Source organism: Natrix helvetica (genome assembly GCF_964273705.1).
Source record: "Natrix helvetica genome assembly, chromosome: 6".
NCBI classification, from domain to species: Eukaryota; Metazoa; Chordata; class Lepidosauria; order Squamata; family Natricidae; genus Natrix; species Natrix helvetica.
In genome coordinates this window covers 14979610-14996552 of record NC_138553.1, presented here as the reverse complement: position 1 = coordinate 14996552, position 16943 = coordinate 14979610, and the positions used below count along the sequence as shown (strand labels likewise).

Sequence of the window (16943 nt, the reverse complement as noted above, 5' to 3'; positions counted from 1 at the left end):
GGATAATAAACCAAAGCTGAATAAATTAGAATGATATGTAAACCAAGTGGAACAACTCTCCAAATTATCTACAAGGGATAGGCAGATACTGAGATATTTCTTCTACCCATGTTTTCCCGAAAACAGGGTCTTATTTTCTTTTGACTCCCGAAATAAGCGCTTGGACTTATTTTCGGGGAGGTCTTATTATTTTTGAGGTACAGGAGGCGGGAAGCGTGGACACCTCATGGCTGCTGCTGTGTTGCAATGTTTTCAGGGAGGGCTTATTTTTGGGGAGGGCTTATTTTAGCGCATGCACTCAAAAGTCCAATTGGGCCTATTATCCGGGGAGGTCTTATTTTCAGGGAAACGGGGCATATGGATTCAGAAGGTTACAATGCTAGTCAACCTTGGGTGATCTCAGAAACTAAGCTGGTCTACCATAATATAGCACTTGGACTGAAATCACAGAGTTGAACCTCAGAACCAGAAATAAAATAAATATCTTAGATATATCTGTATCTGTAATACTGCCAAGAATTGCTGCACAACTTGAGGGCATCTTTTCCATTTTAAACAGACAAAATATCATTCATCACTCGGAGCTTCCAAAAGGGATCGGTCATGACACTTGCTATAGCTACTGGCAGTTTCCAGTTGCTGCCTATTCCATCTGCATCATGTAACGAAGTTAAAGTTAAAATTCTGTCCCTGTTCTAACATCCTCCTCCCATATTGAACAATCTATAAGCAAAATAAATTGGCAGGAGGAACTGTTATTCCTGAGAACAATCTCTCAGAGCTTCCTTGGATGCTAGAGAGGGTGTGTTTATTATACCTCTTTGCCATCTTGGAAATATTTTGGCTCACCGAAATCTATTGATAACTGCTTCAGGTCTGTAGCTGGTTCAGTTTTGACTTCCAACAACAGCTATTTAGAAACAAAGCACCTATGTTCTAATAGAACAGGACTCCTGCTTTCTCTTCTAATTTCTAATTTTCCCTTGTATTTATACACACCCAACTCCATAATCGTGAAAAAAAAATCTTAAAGTAGAAAGCAACCTTTATTCAGCTGTTAACATCAAATAGTGGAGATTATTCTAGATCGTTATTAATTCTGTCGTCACACTCATCAAGATATAAATGTGAGTTGGAATCTTCTAACACCTTCTTCTCCTTCTCTTCCTCCTCCTTCCCTCTTCCTCCTCCTCCTCTCCTCCTCCTCTTCCTCCTCTCCTCCTCTTCTTCCCCTGCTCCTCTTCCCCCCTCCCCCTCCCCCTCCCCTTCTTCTTCTTCTTCTTCTTCTTCTTCTTCTTCTTCTTCTTCTTCTTCTTCTTCTTCTTCTTCTTCTTCTTCTTCTTCTTCTTCTTCTTCTCTTCTTTTCTCTCTCTCTCTCATACACACACAGCACACAGGAATCAGAAAGATATTTTTATCCCTTCAGCATTCCTGCAAGGCAGGTTAAATTGTGAATGATTTTAACAGATTAACAGAGTTGTAAGGACCTTGTAGGTGTCCACCCGTCTGCCCAAGCAGGAGACGCTACACCATTTCTGACAAATTTGCCAATTATTATCTATGAATGCTGCTGCTGAGCCAGGTTTTTTTATCTAGTGCAGGGGTGTCCAAACTTGGGAACTTTAAGACTTGTGGACTTCAACTCCATGCTGGCTGGGGAATTCTGGGAGTTGAAGTCCACAAGTCTTAAAGTTCCCAAGTTTGGACACCCCTGATCTAGTGCTTCACAATTAAGTGCAACCTTTTCACTACCATATTATACTGTTTTCATTAGTGCAATTCTATATACTTACTGTTTGGGAGGAAATTCCATAGATAGTATTGGGCCTATTCCTACAGTGATCACTGAGCTTGTAGATCAGAAAGGTCAGCAGTTCGGCGGTTTGAATCCTGCACAACGGAGTGAGCTCCCGTTACTTATCCCAGCTTCTGCCAACCTAGCAGTTTGAAAGCATGTAAAAATGCAAGTAGAAAAACAGGGAACACCTTTGGTGGGAAGGTAACAGCATTCCGTGCGCCTTTGGCATTTAGTCGTGCTGGCCATATAACCACGGAGACGTCTTTGGACAGCGCTGGCTCTTCGGCTTTGAAACGGAGATGAGCACCGCCCCCTAGAGTCGGGAACGACTAGCATATATGTGCGAGGGGAACCTTTACCTTTATCTTCGTGTGCAACAATTGTACTGCTTTGGCTGAAATATGCCCCTCATCAATATTGTTTCTCACTCATATATATTCTTTCTAATCTCTTTAAATGCTAAGAAAAATGTTTTATATAGTTGCATACGGTATTTTTTATCATTATTCTATTAGAATATATGGATTAAAGTGTATTGAATGTAGAATATTTAACCCCAATTCAGTCATTTGTTTTATTCGAGGGAGAGGTCATCCAAATTCATTTATCACTTTGGTAGTCCCAATACCCAAAAGTCTGTGTATGGATATCTTTTCAGAGAGGAAACGTGCCATGATAATACACCGAGGATCGGTGGATGTAACAGATGGTGCCTTTCTTTTCAGATTCAGATTACCACTCTGTCTGTTGTTAACTGATATTTATTCAGGAACACAAAACCAAGGAGAACTGAAGGATATTTCTGTATTGGAAGAAACTGAAGAAATTATGGGAGGGGAGATGAAATACATTTGAGCTATAACAGAATGTGGAATTTGGTAGAGCCACCTTTCCAATCGGACACCTTCCCATTGTTCTGAATTTTGGAATTCCCAGTATCGATTTGCAATTGCTACAGTCCTGGAGGGACCCACGCTGGGCAAAGCTGTGTCTCCAGTAGAGACCAAAAGGACCTCTGGGTCCCTATCAATGAACTCTTGTGACTTTGATGATCTCTTCGCTTCCCCTCAGGTAGCCGAGAAACCGCCTTCGCCTACGCTGTCAGCGCTGCAGGGGTTGTGAACGCCATCAGCCGCGCCTGCCGCGAAGGAGAGCTCTCGACTTGCGGTTGCAGCCGGACAGCCCGACCCAAGGACCTGCCCCGGGACTGGCTTTGGGGTGGGTGTGGGGACAATGTGGAATACGGCTACCGGTTTGCCAAAGAGTTTGTGGATGCCAGAGAAAGGGAGAGGAACTATGCCAAGGGATCGGAAGAGCAGGCCCGGATACTCATGAACTTACAGAACAACGAGGCAGGGCGCAGGGTAAGATAACCTTCATTCTCTTCTATTTCTCTAGAGATGAGCTTTCCCATCTCTGTGAGCCTAGATGTATTTTACTGGAATTCCCTGGAATTCTATTTTACTGGAATTGGCCCAGGGGTGGGATTCTGTCTGGCACTACTGTCGGTTCGCCCGTGTGTGTGCCCCATGCGCTTAATGTGCGCTGTGCACGCATGCGCAGTACAATTAAAATTGTTCTGTGTATACGCGGAACCGGAAAACAAGATGGTGGTCCCTATGGTGCCTCCTGGAGAACCATTTCAGGGGCGTGCCGGGCCTGGATCGCTGCCGGTCCCAGCAACCCAGGCCACCAAACCACTATCGGTTGGGCCGAACCCATCACTGCTGTGGCCCATGCAGTAGGGCATGGGTGTCAAACTCGCTGCGTCACGTTGTCGTCACATGACGTTTCACAATGTTTTCCCTATTTGTGGAGCTGGGGTGGGCGTGGCCTGTGCGTGACTCATCCGGCCCGTAAGCTGCCAGTTTGACACCCCCGCGGTAGGGCCACTGAATGGTATTGCTTGTTCCATTGTTATCTTTCCATTGGTTATTTTAGGAGAGAAAAGAAAAAGATTTAGGAAACTGTTTGTTCCACTTCCCCTCATCCCAGCCCATGGAGAGAAAGTTCTGCATTTAAATTTTAAGGGCCTGGGGACTAAAACATATGAAGAACAGTGGCAGGAATTGTGTATGGCTAGCCTAGAGAAAAGAAGGACTAAGGCCGACATGATAGCAATTTTCCAATATTTGAGGGGTTGCCGCAACAAATAGGGAGTCAACTTATTTTCCAAAGCACCAGAAGGTAGCGCAAGAAACAATGAATGGAAACTAAACCACTTTATAATGCCTTGGTAAGGCCACACTTGGAATACTGCATTCAGTTTTGGTCACCACGGTGTAGAAAAGATGTGGAGACTCTAGAAAGAGTGCAGAGAAGAGCAACAACTGGAGGATAAAACATATGAAGAATGATTGCAGGAACTGGATATGTCTAGTTTAATGAAAAGAATGACTAGGGGAGACATGATAGCATTGTTCCAATATCTCAGGGGCTGCCACAAAGAAGTGGGAGTCAAACTATTCTCCAAGGCACCTGAGGGAAGGACAAGAAGCAATGAGTGGAAACTAATCAAGGAGAGAAGCAACTTAGAACTGAGGAGAAATTTCCTGACAGTTAGAACAATTAATCAGTGGAACAGCTTGCCTCCAGAAGTTGTGAATGCCCCAACACTGGAAGTCTTTAAGAAGATGTTGGATAGCCATTTGTCTGGAACGGTATAGGATTTCCTGCCTAGGCAGGGGGTTGGACTAGAAGACCTCCAAGGTCCCTTCCAACTCTGCTATTGTATTGCATTGCACTGCACTGCATTGCATTGCAATCAAGGAGAGAAGCAACCTGGAATGAATGTCTAACTTGAGAACAATTGACCAGTGGAGAAACTTCCTAACTGTGAAAACAATTGACCAGTGGAACAGCTTGTCTTCAGAAGTTGTAGGTGCTTCATCACTGGAGGTTTTTAAGACGAGACTACAGCCATCTGTCTGAAATGGAATAGGGTCTCCTGCTTGAGCAGGGGGTTGGACTAGAAGACCTCCAAGGTTCCTCCCAGCACTATCCTTTAAATAAATAAAAATCTCATTTGAGAATGCTAGGCTAGGATTTGCTAACACGGAGCGTCTTCAACCCTTTAGCAGCATTTTGATCCCCAACACGATCTTCCTTTTTTGGTGCTGCAGAAACAATAGTTTCTGGGATGATGGACATACAAGACATACTGTCCCATTCTGCTTTCAAGGAAGGTCATCCATCAGGGATTGGAGAAGGGATTGTCTCAGTTATAGACACCTTCCTGACCCCATCCCTGCTCCACTGCACTCAGAGATTCAACTTCTAGCTTTATTGCCCTGTTTGTTTATCTTTGACGGTTATCTCCACTTGTCTTTTCCTTCCCTCTGTCTCTTTCTCCTCTTGATTTCCTTTTTTTTTTTTTTTTGCCTTCTTTCCCATTAGCCCGAGCCTTATTGTTCCAAGGGACTCTTAGGCCCTGGCAGACGTGCTGCATTATTTATCTACACAACATGTAACAGGCCTCCAGCATCAGTCACTCAAACACCATCGAAGCCGAGAAGAAGCTTGATTGATAAACTGTATAGTAATTCTTTACAAATTCGCTTGAGATTGCATCTCTTATGAGACAAGAACCCAAAAGGAATTTGAGGTGGAGAGGAACAGAAGGGCTGACATAAGCAAATCCCTTTGCCAGATCCTTGCAACTTGATACAAAGGGTTGGCTTTTTGAGTGCAAATGTCGTAGCTGCCTCTGGCGCCTCGACTCTTGATCTATAGCTCAAATATCTTTACTCCCATTTTTTGGAAGGAAACTATGATAGAGGAGGAAACCATTTAGCTATTTATTCACTGAACATCTCTTTTAAGTCAGACACATAGAGCTGAGCATCTAGTAAACATACTGTTCTGAAGTAAGCCATATTGATTGCATTCAGGTTGTGATCTGAAATGAATTTAGGATTGTGGCGCAATCCCTTTATTTTTTGCAAATAACCGTGGTGTTTCTAGAAGGATAGAGGCCGCTGAAATTCCAGCGGCTTCCATCTCAAACCACGTCTCTTGTTGCACATGCTCCAGAGGTGGGATTCACATACCTTCCCTACTGGTTCGCAAATGTGAGCACGCTCGTGCTTGCTTTGCTCGCATGCGCCTCGTCTGCGCATGCCCGCCTTCTGCACATATGCAGTGCTCACGCATTATGTCAGGGCAGGTAGGCAGAGCCTCCCGAACTGGAGAGAACTGGCTGAATACCACCTCTGACATATTTCCCTGTACCTCTTAAGGCTGCAAAAAAATACATGCAGTTTTTAAACAGTGTCAATTCATCCACAATTTCCAAATCATAGGAAGTTACTAGTTCCACTTTGATCTGCAATAGTCTGGTCCCCACCTTGAATCTTGTGTTTAAACTGGACATTTAAAAAATGATTCGGGTAAATTGGAAGACGTTTAGGAAAAAAAGCCGTAAGGACAATTGGAGAACTAGAGACAAAGTTCAATGGAGAGAAATGGAAGCCACTGGATTTCTTTAGCTCTGAAAAGAAAAGATTGAGTGGGAAGGCAGATTTCAATTGGGTGTCAAGATTTTTGAAAGAGGAAGAGGAAATTGTAAGTGTGGAGCTGCACTGGCTTCCTGTGGCCTACCGGGTGCGCTTCAAGGTGTTAGTTACCATCTTTAAAGCACTCCATGGCACAGGGCCTAGTTACCTGCGGGATCGCGTTCTGCCCCACACATCCCTGCGACCTATTCGCTCGCACAGGGAGGGACTACTCCGGGTGCCGTCCTCCAGAGATTGTCAGAGGGCGGCGCCCAGGAGTAGGGCCTTCTCTGTGATGGGCCCTACCCTTTGGAATGACCTCCCCCCAGACATTAGGACAACTACTGATCTCCGCTCCTTCCGCACGAAACTTAAGACCCACCTGTTCCGACTAGCCGGCCTGGCCTAATTTAGAGCTTCTCCACCTCTTGGGCATTTTTAATTTTAATTTTTAAATTTAACTATTATTGGGGTTTTTTAATTGTTTTAAATTATTGTAATTTATTTATTTATTGTTCTACCTCCTCCATATTGTATCGTTGTAACCGCTGCTGGTGTACGTCGCCCCGAGTCCCTTGGGGGAGAGGGGATGACTAAGAAGTCAAAATAATAAATAAATAAATAAATAAATAAATTACCGAAAGAGGTGTTGGGTTCCCACTATATATGTTCAAGTAAGGGTTAGACAGCCATCTATCAGAGATGCTTTAATTTACATTCTTGCACGGATCAAGAGGTTGATCTTGGTCACTTAAATAGCTTCTTGACAGTAAATTTAGTGTGCAGTTCTTTGAATTACTAGCAGATTATTCTTTCCCCAACCTCCACTTAGAAGAGGAGTAGGATTCATGTCAACCTTCAAGGTAGACCAGACTAGAAAATCAAAGTCATCCAGGCTAATACCACTTTTATTATAAAGTTAGAGTAACAGGATCTTGCAACTCGGAGTGCCTTTCCCACTCCCTTTATTTTCGTGAAAATTAAGGAGAGTATTGTTTGAGACTTTCCTCAGGGTACAGTTTGGTTCCATACTCAGGTTTCTTTTATCTGACTATTTTCTTGATAGTAGATCTTCCTTCTGTTCCTCAAGGTCATTCCTTCTTCCCATTACAATGCTCCTTAGTCTTAACATAAGGCTCTTGGCTCTCCGTCATACAACACAGGGGCATTTTAGGGGAAGATATGCCGCCATAAGAACTAAGAGCCTGTTTAGTCTAGTGCAGGGATGTCAAACTCAATTTCATTGAGGGCCGCATCAGGTTTTATTAGGCCTCAGGAGGGCGTGGCTAGGGGTCATGGCTAGCTCGAGGTCACTCATGTTGGGGGCACCTGTGGTGTAAGGGTGGGTTCCTGTACCAGTTGGTACCAGTTTGCTTCACGTGCGCTTTGCGTTGCTCGCACATACTCAGTTGACTCTAATTTGTTCTGCGCATGTGCAGAAACATGCCGGCAATGGCAGAAGAGACCAGGGGGTTTGGGGGCGTGGACAATCTGGGTTGCTTCCGGTTATGTGGCCCAGGCTGAATCACCACTACCGGTTCGGCTGAACGAGGCCGAACCGGGAGCAACCCACCTCTGCTGTGGTGGACCAAGCACTCTGCCAACGAAAATGGGCTCCTGAGCTCCGTTTTCAGCTGTTGTGTGGGACCCACAGCAAAAGTCTGGTGGAAATTTAATTCAAAAGATTACACCAAGAAAATACAATTTACTTTTCCTAATACTGATGGAGTTACTGTTTGAGATCAAAAGAAGAAAAATACGAATGCAACAGATTTTAGATAGCGAAAGAAAAGGCGAACATTCCAGTGTTTCTGAAAATCTTCAGGCATACATTTATTGCAGCGGTGAAATTCATTTTTTTAATTATCAGTTCTGTGGGTGTGGCTTGGTGGGCGTGGCAGGGGAAGGATATTGCAAAATCTCCACTCCAACCCCTCTGGGACCAGCCAGAGGTGGTATTTGTCGGTTCTCTGAACTACTCAAAATTTCTGCTACCGGCTCTCCAGAACCTGTCAGAACCTGCTGAATTTAACCCCTGATTTATTGCTTTATGTAGAGAAGGAATAGAATAGAATAACAGAGTTGGAAGGGACCTTGGAGATCTTCTAGTCCAACCCCCTGCTTAGGCAGGAAACCCTACACCAGCACAGAGAAATTGTTATCTTCTTAAAAACTTCCAGTGTTGGAGCATTCACAACCTCTGGAGGCAAGTTGTCCCACTGATTAATTGTTCTAACTGTCAGGAAATTTGTCCTTAGTTTTGCTTCTCTCCTTGATTAGTTTCCACCCATTGCTTCTTGTCCTACCCTCAGGTGCTTTGGAGAATAGTTTGACTCCCTCTTCTTTGTGGCAACCCCTGAGGTATTGGAACACTGCTATCCTGTCTCCCCTAGTCTTTCTTTTTATTAAACTAGGAAGTGTGTCCCAGGCTTCAAAAGTCAAAATGTCCTAATATCTATATTCTGTCTATATCTGAATGTCTATATTCTACAGCTTTGATAGTACAATGTGCCTCTTTTTGCGTGGATTCTTGGTTCCAGCCAATTTCTTACATTGGATTGGACCAGTTTTATTTGCATCATTTGTTTATCGCAAAAAATGGCTTTGAAGACAGTTCTGGTTATTACCATCTTGTTTGGGATGGACCTAAGCCACACCTCCCGTTGCAGATAAATAGAGCAGACCATAATTTTGCCAGGCAGAGAAGGCAAAAATTGGTTCAGTATGTCCCTGACTACAGCCAAGTCAGTTTCCCCTCTTGAAGTGGATTTTAAAAGATCTTTTGCTCAGATTTGGACCAATGTCAGCTTCTTGATATAAAAATCAAATGGAAGAACTAAAAGCTGAAGCACAGATCTTTTTTTTTTTAACGAATGCCTAGAATGAGGCGTACAAATTTTCTTCAGCTTCCAATTTTCTAAGATAACCAACAATTCACCAGAATGAATCCTGTCAGATTTGAATATTATTTAAGAGAAGTCAGGGAACTAATTTGTATAATATTTTTATATTCAGCTGATGTGGCCTTGGTAGTTAACTTGTGATTGACATATTACATTTCTTGGAGGTGCTGTTGGGGATATTAGCTTACTAAATACATTTAAAATCATTATCAGTGTAATGATTTAAGTCTTACCTTGCCTGATATACTTAGGACAATGTACCTACGTGTAGTCTTTGCCTTAGGACCGTAATAGAGCCTGCCCATTACGGTGTTTAAGTTGCAATAGTTGTAAACAAGGTCACCCGCATGCCCGACCTGATTTTACAACCTTTTTGTGGTGGTCATTAAGTGAGTGTGGTAGTCATTAAGTGAATCAATTGTTCACTATGGGTCTTTTTTTTGCCAGAAACCAAAAGTAAATGCTTTTGGTTTTTAGTAACAAATGTCATAAAACATGGTCACGTGTCTGCGGGACACTGCAAATGGCTCGGAATGTGAGCTGGTTGTCATGTATACAACATGTGGTCATGTGACTAAAAGGGAGAAACAGCTGTTGGAAGTTTGGAATCAGGTCTTAAGAAGTCCTGAGGAGCCTCTCATGAATTTGTGAGATTCCCTGGGAATTTTCTGCACAGAAAATTAATCAGATCTGTAGAGATTCTCAATCATCCAGATCCTGGATGTCCCAAAGGTGCTTTTACAAGAGGCAACTGGACTTTCTTTTTTTTTTTTCTTTTGAAGATGTTTTGCTTCTCACCCAAGAAGCTTCTTCAGCTCTTCCACACTATCCTGCCAGAGCTGAAGAAGCTTCTTGGATGAGAAGCGAAACGTCTTCAAAAGAAAAAAAAACCCAAGAAAGTCCAGTTGCCTCCTGAAAAAGCACCTTTGGGACATGAATCAGATCCATTTCTGCTTAGCTTCAATACAATTTTTACGCCACGCTCTCTCTGACAACTTATCTATGCATTCCCCTCATCTTCTATGTAAAGAACTTTAAAAAATTATAGCATGATTACATCCTCTGTAAACCTGCCATTATCAAAACATTTTCAGTCTTAATATAGTTTTTAATTTGCCATGCACAACATAGGAAGAGGGCATTTCAAGACAGGATGTATAATTATTGTGCATTCATGAAAATGTTCATCAATGCTTTTCTGCAGATGTTGAATTGCTTATTATCAGGTTAACTTTCAATATATATTCATGTAAGTCACAACCATCCCATACATTTTAGAATGCCCAAGCATTGAAATGATCGCAGCAATAAATAAATAAAATCTGTAGCAACAAACTATTATTTGTTAATAAGCTATAGGTAGCTTCAGCTTTGATGACCATGCCTGTGAATGTCTATACTTATATTTCCAAATAGGTATTCATCTGATTGATGCACAATATTTTTAGGGGCATGTTTTATTAGAAATATTTCTTACTATGAAATAAAGTAGGGCTGTTCAACCTTGGCCACTTTAAGACTTGTGGACTTCAACTCCCAGAATTCCTGGGTGGAATACATGTTGGCTGGGGAGTTCTGGGAATCAAAGTCCACAAGTCTTAAAGTTGCCAAGGTTGGACAGACCTGTTATAAAGTAATAATGGGAAAAGGAATTGATTGGCCACCAGGTGGCGAACAAGATGCAAATTGCCTTCTCTACAATAATGTTGATTACAATTGTATATGTTGAAACTCAGGACTTGATATGAAGGCAGGATGACTCAGCCTGAATTCTGCCTACTTCCTAAAAAATGCACATGGAAGGGCGAACCCAAAGTACAAAAACAATGTTGAAATTCCTCACAGAGTTTCATGTCGGTTTGCTGATCAATACAATACAATACAATACAATAGCAGAGTTGGAAGGGACCTTGGAGGTCTTCTAGTCCAACCCCCTGCCCAAGCAGGAAACCCTATACCAGCGATGGCGAACCTTTTTTGGCTCGCGTGCCATAAGTGGGGGGAGCACGGGGGGGTCGTGTGCGGGCGTGCCGCACCCATAATGCGCCCATTTTTGCATGCTTTTTTCGCCCTCCCCAGGCTCCAGAGGCTTTATAGGAGCCTGGGGGGGGCGAAAAGAGCCTCCCCCGGCCCCTGGAGGCCCTCCGGAGGCTTCAGGGAACGTCCAGAGGCTTCCCTGAAGCCTTCGGAACACTTAAAACCATCCTCCGAGCAACCCGGAAGTGACTTCTGGGTTGCTCGGATGGTCGTTTTAAGAGCTCTGAAGGCTTTAGGGAAGCCTCGGGATGGTCCCTGAACAGGCACGAGACGTGCGTCTCCATTGCCCGGGCCCAGATCGCCTCCGCCGCGCGGCGCCCCAGGCCCGGCGTCCTTGCGCCGCTCCACCCAGCCTCTGCGCTCGCCAGGGCCCGGCCTTCACATTGCTGCCGCCGCCGCCGCCACCAGGGCGGGCGCGGCCGAGGCCTGACGGACTTCCCTTCGGCCGAGCCCGTCCTGGTGGCGGCGGCGGCAGCGATGTGATGGCCGGGCCCTGGCGAGCGCGCAGAGGCTGGGCGGAGCGGCGCAAGGATGCCGGGCCCGAGGCGCCGCGCGGCGGAGGCGATCCGGGCCTGGGCAATGGAGACGCTGGGCGCAGCGGCGCAAGGGATCAAGGGGGAAAGGAGGAGAAGGAGGACAACAAAGCCCCCTTCGCTTTCCCCGTCCCCCCCTTTTGGCTTAATCCTTGCGATGCCCGCGCAAAGCCCCGAGGGGACGGACTCCTGTGCGGGACGCATGGCAGGAAGGCTATAGAGTCCCCCCTCCCTCCGCCGTCCAGACGGTCCCTGCAGCCTTTGGAACGCTTAAAATGACGCTCCGAGCAACCCGGAAGTCACTTCCGGTTTGCTCGGAGGGTGGTTTTAAGCGTTCCGAAGGCTTCAGGGATGGTCCCTGAAGCCTCTGGGGGGGGGGCAGGGGAGGCTCTTTTCGCCCTCCCCAGGCTCCTATAAAGCCTCTGGAGCCTGGGGAAGGCGAAAAATAGCTTTTAAAAAGGTGAACTCAGCTGACAGGGCAGCGCCTCGCATGCCCTGACAAATGGCTCCGCGTGCCACTTGTGGCACGCGTGCCATAGGTTCGCCATCACGGCCCTATAATACCGTTCCAGACAAATGGATATCCAACATCTTCTTAAAGATTTCCAGTGTTGGGGCATTCACAACTTCTAGAGGGAAGTTGTCCTACTGATTAATTGTTCTAACTGTCAGGAAGTTTCTCCTCAGTTCTAAGTTGCTTCTCTCCTTGATTAGTTTCCACCCATTGCTTCTTGTTCTACCCTCGGGTGCCTTGGAGAATAGTTTGACTCCCTCTTCTTTGTGGCAACCCCTGAGATATTGGAACACAGCTATCATGTCTCCCTTAGTCCTTCTTTCTCTTAAGCTAAACATACCCAGTTCCTGCAACCGTTCTTCATATGTTTTAGCCTCCAGCCCCCTAATCATCTTTGCTGCTCTTCTCTGCACTCTTTCTAGTTTGGACAGTGGTGAGGTTTGGGCCTAAAGACAGAGCGCATAGAAACAGATTGTAAAAACAATAAAAAGGATTCTTTGTGATTGAGTTGTACGGTAGACGTCTTGGTCAAGAGTCTCAAAAACTGTCAACCCTCTCAGATCAGAAACAGATATCATAAGAAACGGTCAGCCCAATCGGTTGGCTGGTTGCGTGCCCGCGCCATCCGTACATGTGCGTGTGCCTTGCGCGCATGTGCACGGCATCAAAAACAGGGCTAAATAGCAGAGCACCGGGGCAGGCCCACCCAGAGGTCGCAACTACCGGTTCGCCCGAACCAGTCTTAACCGACAGCAGCCCACCACTGGTTCATCTCTTTAAAGCAGTCCACACAAGAAGTCCAAACCATGAATACTGATATGACTTTTATTCTAAGGTTAAGTAACAGTTTGTTGTTGTTAGTTGAGAAGTCGTGTCTGACCCATCACAACCCCATGGACAATGTTCCTGCAGGCCTTCCTGTCCTCTACCAGACTCTGGAGTCCATTTAAGCTCACACCAACTGCTTCAGTGACTCCATCCAGCCACCTCATTCTCTGTCGTCTCCTTCTTCTTTTGCCCTCAATCGTTCCCAGCATTGGGCTCTTCTCCAGGGAGTCCTTCCTTCTCATTAGGTGGCCAAAGTACTTGAGTTTCCTCTTCAGGATCTGGCCTTCTAAAGAGCAGTCAGGGTTGATCTCCTCTAGGACTGACTGGTTTGATCGCCTTGCAGTCCAAGGGACTCACAGGAGTCTTCTCCAGCACCAGAGTTCAAAGGCTTCAATTCTTTGGCGCTCAGCCTTTCCCCTCCCTTACTTTTATTTCCCAGAAAACTAAGGAGGGTCCCTTCTGACATGGTTCTTGTACTGCCTTTTTCTATGGCTGACATACCTTTTGCAGGAGAATTGCCTGTGACTCTTCTCCTGTCTTCCGAGGTCATTTTACCTTATATCAGAGAGAGTCAAGGAGGGGCAGTGTTATGCTTTCTTGTTTTCCAGGGCTGAACTCATATGTTACTAATAGCCTCAGTGAACCTTTCCAAGGTCATCTCAGTACTCCTCTAATAAAACTCTGCAGCTGACATTTCTTGCTAGAGAAACACTGAAGCCCTATCTCTCCTGTTTCTAGAACGATTCTGTCCTGGAACTGATTACCTCCAAATTACTCTGAGCCCAAAAAAACGGATGCTATGCTCTTCACTGGAGCATAGGTACTGAAAGGCAATTTAGGGTTTTGCACTAAAGGACTGAGGGATGTGATGGCTCAGTGGCTAAGATGCTGAGCTTGTCAATCAAAAAAATCGGCAGTTCGGTGATTTGAATCCCTAGCGCTGCGTAATGGAGTGAGCTCCCGTTACTTGTCCCAGTTTCTGCCAACCTAGCAGTTCAGAAGCCTGTAAAAATGCAAGTAGAAAAATAGGAACCACCTTTGGTGGTGAGGTAACAGCGTTTCATGCACCTTTGGCATTTAGTCATGCTGGCAACATGACTACGGAGATGTCTTTGGACAGCGCTGGCTCTTCGGCTTTGAAACTGAGATGAGCACCGCCCCCTAGAGTTGGGAACGACTAGCACATATGTCCAAGGGGTACCTTTACCTTTATAAAGAACTGTTCAATTGATACAAAATCTTCTATAATTATCAAATGATCTGAGTATCTCAGGGAGATTTATGGAGATAAAATTGAGCTCCAAAACAAAATCTACCAGAATACAAAAGTTGGGTCGAGATTTAGCATATTGTGAAATACTTAGACCAGAATTGAAAAATGCAAATTCAAGTCTTCAGTTGGCAACACATATCAAAAGGTAGTCCTGGATCAGATATAGGTGATCCTTGACTTATGACCATAATGATGAAGTCTGGCCATCATTGGTAAGTCATTATTATGTGACTGACCTCAATTTACAACCTTTTTTTTTCAGCAGTCATTAAGCAGATGTGGTTGTAAAGTGGCTGCCATAGTCATTAAGTTCACTATGGATGTGGTTTTGCCAAAAACTGCAAATAAATGCCAGTTTTGGGCAAAACTATCATAAAACATGGCCACGTGACCACAGGATGCTGCAAATCACGGGGGAAGGGGGGGAAGTTTCCACCTGATCTTCAGAACTTTGAATCCTGCATGTAATTAGCCTCCCTCCTGTAGATCCATTGTAACTTTGACTGGTAGCTTAGCGACCGGACATAAATCAAGGATATCTGTACTCCCTCTCAGCACAACTACCCAGAGAACATCCTGTATATCAAAGCAAGCAATTTGCAGCTTTAGAGACACATTTGGCCTTTGGCTTGCTATGTGGGTTTCAATGGCCATTAAAAAAAAAAACCTCTTTAAGCAAGTGTACTATGTCGTAAGGTCATCCCGCTTTTAGGTGTTTCATTGACCCAATGGGCTTTCTCTTCCGCAGGCGGTGTACAAGCTGGCTGACGTGGCTTGCAAGTGTCACGGAGTCTCAGGGTCCTGCAGCCTCAAGACATGCTGGCTGCAACTGGCCGACTTCCGCAAAGTGGGGGACTTTCTGAAGGAGAAATACGACAGCGCTGCCGCCATGAGAATAGGCCGCAAAGGCAAGCTGGAGCTAGTGAACAACCGCTTCAATTCACCCACCCCCGAGGACCTGGTCTACATTGACTCCAGTCCGGACTATTGCCTGCGTAATGAGACGACTGGCTCCCTGGGCACACAAGGGCGGTTGTGTAATAAGACTTCGGAGGGCATGGATGGATGCGAACTGATGTGTTGCGGCCGGGGCTACGACCAGTTCAAGAGTGTGCAAGTTGAGCGTTGCCACTGCAAGTTCCATTGGTGCTGTTACGTCAAGTGTAAAAAGTGCACAGAGATTGTCGACCAGTACATCTGTAAATGAAAGGCCCACGAGACCTACAAATCTATATGATAATAAAGCTATATAAATCTATTTTATATATATTTGTATAAATAAATAAATAAATAAATAGAGGAAGATGTTGATGTTGTTGATGATGGCGGTGTAATAATTATAATTAAAGAAGCTTATTTAAGAGACTGAAATGCTTCCACTAAGACAACCGATGGGTCGCGATGCTCCTTTTTAAATTATTTAGTCATGGAGCAAGGAAAAGGAAGGAAAAAAAGACCAGGGATGGGATTTCTGTACTTGTTCTCTTGAAACAACTCAGCCAGAATAAATGAGAAATGTGAGGTATGGGGCTGGCTCCAGATTCTTTGCCACGGAAGCAGTGAGAAGGGGAAGGTACTAATGGCGGAGATGCTCCTTCTGCTAACTGATAGCTGAAATTCAAAGAAGCTACATGTGTCTTGAGGGCACAGCCAAAGAAAGCGCTTTGGAAGCTCAGATGGATTTCCAAAAGGACGCAAAACAGTTCTCTTTGCGTAACAACACACCAGACTTCCCTCCCCCCAAAAGGTCAATTTTTAATACCAAAGACCAATTTCCAAGTAACAATCCATGCAAGACCGTCGCCTAAGAACCTGGATTCTACATCAAAGGTTTGAAAAAAAACCTTTACCTTTGACCTAAAATGTGCTGCTGCGTCCTTGTCTCATGGGGGGGGGAGAGAAACCCCCTTGCCTCTGGTTCTTCTACCTTTTGCGGAATCGGGCGGGTGGGAAAAAGGTTTGAAAATAGAATTCTATAAAGCTCTGAAAAAAAGCCATGCTGTCAAAGTAGAATGATTTTCTTCAGTGGGTTGATCTGGTTTTTGCTTGTAGAGAAAACACCTGCCAGGTTGCCTCTTGTGGATGGAGAAGAGACTGTATTCTGCCCAAGTGCCTTTGAACTTTTTTTTAAAAAAGACAGATAATACGTATGCAAGATTCTACAAGTACGCCAAGCGCTACATGGATATGAATTTGAAAAGCCATGGGGGGGGGGGAGGAGCAGTTCTTTTGTTTCCCAGTATCCAAGATGTACAGTTACTTTTTAATATTAAATATTCCTTGTTTTTGCCCTCTCCCTTGTTTTTGTGAGTATATTTATTACCTGTTGCTGCTAATGCATTTCATACCAAAAAGTTTTCTGCCAATCTAAACTTCTTCCTGAATTAAAACTTTATTAATTTCCAACCTGATTCTCATGTTCTGTTTTGAGATGGTAAAATCACCAAAAATTATTTTTTAAAGTTAAAATTCCTTACACGGCAATAGATAGGTAGGTAGGTAGGTAGGTAGGTAGGTAGGTAGGTAGATAGATAGATAGATGATAGATAGATAGATAGATAGAT

At 44.6% G+C, this 16943-nt stretch overlaps 1 protein-coding gene across 8 annotated transcripts in view; it reads left to right on the top strand.

The window, feature by feature from the left end:
* Nucleotides 1–16502, top strand: part of WNT5B (Wnt family member 5B) — a 128783-nt gene extending 112281 nt beyond the window's left edge. For all 8 annotated transcript variants that reach the window (XM_081957263.1, XM_081957269.1, XM_081957262.1 and 5 more), the window contains exons 4-5: nucleotides 2870–3162; nucleotides 15128–16502. In XM_081957263.1, the coding sequence (XP_081813389.1) occupies nucleotides 2870–3162; nucleotides 15128–15586 (752 nt within the window). In that variant the 3' untranslated portion in view covers nucleotides 15587–16502. The remainder of the gene's footprint in view (nucleotides 1–2869; nucleotides 3163–15127) is intronic.
* Nucleotides 16503–16943: the final 441 nt, after the last annotated feature.